Source organism: Ammodytes marinus, assembly GCF_949987685.1.
Source record: "Ammodytes marinus genome assembly, chromosome: 12".
Classification (NCBI taxonomy): Eukaryota; Metazoa; Chordata; class Actinopteri; order Uranoscopiformes; family Ammodytidae; genus Ammodytes; species Ammodytes marinus.
Window position 1 is genome coordinate 28,563,876 of NC_137216.1, and position 1,982 is coordinate 28,565,857.

The 1,982-nt window shown below is 41.7% G+C and overlaps 1 protein-coding gene across 1 annotated transcript in view; it reads right to left on the reverse strand.

The window, feature by feature from the left end:
- Window positions 1–968: 968 nt before the first annotated feature.
- Window positions 969–1,982, reverse strand: part of rftn2 (raftlin family member 2) — a 19,671-nt gene continuing 18,657 nt past the window's right edge. The window contains exons 8-9 of the mRNA XM_080038107.1: window positions 1,802–1,883; window positions 969–1,247 (exon numbers count right to left, since the gene is read on the reverse strand). Coding sequence (XP_079894233.1) covers window positions 1,044–1,247; window positions 1,802–1,883 — 286 coding nt within the window. The 3' untranslated portion in view covers window positions 969–1,043. The remainder of the gene's footprint in view (window positions 1,248–1,801; window positions 1,884–1,982) is intronic.

Below are 1,982 nucleotides of genomic sequence, written 5' to 3' on the forward strand. Positions count from 1 at the left end.
TGTAAACGCTGCCATACTGAGACATACAGAGAGAGATCTGTGGAGCTGATAGGCTTAATAATCAACTTTGTGTCAACTCGTTTAGCGAAAGGTTGAATGTAAACGACACTCATTTATGGATTAAAAAGTTACGCACTATATCTTTAAACAGTTGTAAAGTCAAAGTATATCCCACGGACCATTTTTCTCAACATACTGTAAATCTGTTTTGATATAAATCCTCTTCATTCTCTTTATGGCTTCATTAAAAACATTTTTAAAAAGTGCAGATTTCTTTCTACATTATATATAGAGTTAAAACATGACGGCAGGATGGATGGATGAAAAAAAAATCTCTTTCTTTCCCAGATGCTCCAGTCAAATCCAACAACATTTAAAGCAAGTTATAGTGCGTAGCTTCTGTCGGCTTGACTGTAACCGACATTCATTTATATGAAAAAGTTACACACTGTAGCCGTCAAGCCAAAACATGATTTCAGTAATGTAATTTAAAGTAGTTTTTTATGGCAGGATGGATAGATGAAAAGTCTCTGAAAATTCCTCCCGGGAAATCCAACGTTGAAATCCCCAAACATAAAGTTTTTAAAGTTACGCACTACAGCTTTAAAGTCAAAACATGACGGCAAGATGGATGGATGGATTGAAAGTCTCTTTCTTTCCCAGATTATCCGGTTTATCTCAAAGTCTTATGGCAAAGATGCATTTCTGTTCACATACAGGTGACTTCGGCTTTGCCCTCTTCTTGCTCAAAGCCCCCCTCCTCCAGATGGGACAGGGCGCTGGGATACCCCCGTCCAAACACAGGGAATCCCCCTATACCCCCCTTTTAAAGCTATAGTGCGTAATTTCTGTCGGCTTGACTGTAACCGACATTCATTTATATGAAAAAGTTACGCAATATAGCTTTGAAGTCAAAACATGATTTCTGGATGTAGTTTAGAGTTGTTTTTGTAGTTTAGAGTTGGCAGGATGGATGAAAAGTCTTCAAAAATTCCTCCAAAAATCCCCAAATTAAAGTCTCATGGCGGAAATAAAAACTCCGATCACATACAGGTGACTTCGGCTTTGCCCTCTTCTTGTTCAAAGCCCCCCTCCTCTAGATGGGACAGGGCGCTGGGATACCCCCCTCCGAACACAGGGAACCCCCCTATCCCGCCCGCCATGGAGGGAGACAGCTGCTCTGGAGAGACGGGGCCACTGACTGAACGACTCACCGATCGACTGGAAACCTCACTCTGCACTGAGGACTGGAAACAGGGAGGGACAGGGGGGGAGAATGAATTAGGGGGTTAAATTAACATACTTTGTAACATAAATGAGATAAATTTCCCTTTTTTTTACTGTTTCTTTGTTTAATTGTTTGTGGTGTGTGTCCTTGTTGTGATGGTGCAGGTGTTTGTTTGTGTGTGTTATAAAAAAGACAAAATGTCAATAAATATATTGTGAAAAAACATATCATGTGTGTGTGTGTGTGTCAATGCAGTATGGTAGTTGTCGTGCAACCATATTTAATGGGTCATCATTTCCGATGTCTCAATTATCCTCTTTGAAAGAGAACGCTGCTGTAAATGAAATGCAGCTTAACCTTTGTGCTCCAGGGGGCAGTGTAGCATCATGAACAGCCTTTCCCTGCAGCTACAGACTCACTTTATAAAGCCCAAATAAATAACCACCACATACAAAACACAAGTATATATGTGACAGTGTTTTGGGACTGACTGTTCCCAGTAAAAAATCCTAATTATTTATGAATGAAAACGTGTATTTGTGTAAAATAGTTTATTGATTCTGACCGACTCACCTGACTCCTCTGTATTCCAGCTGCCTGACCTCGGACCGGCCGCTGAAGGAAAACCACCTGCTTAGTGGCCAAGTTCCCATCACTACACACACGCACACGCACACGCACACGCACACGCACACGCACACGCACACGCACACGCACACGCACACACACACACACACACACACACACACACACA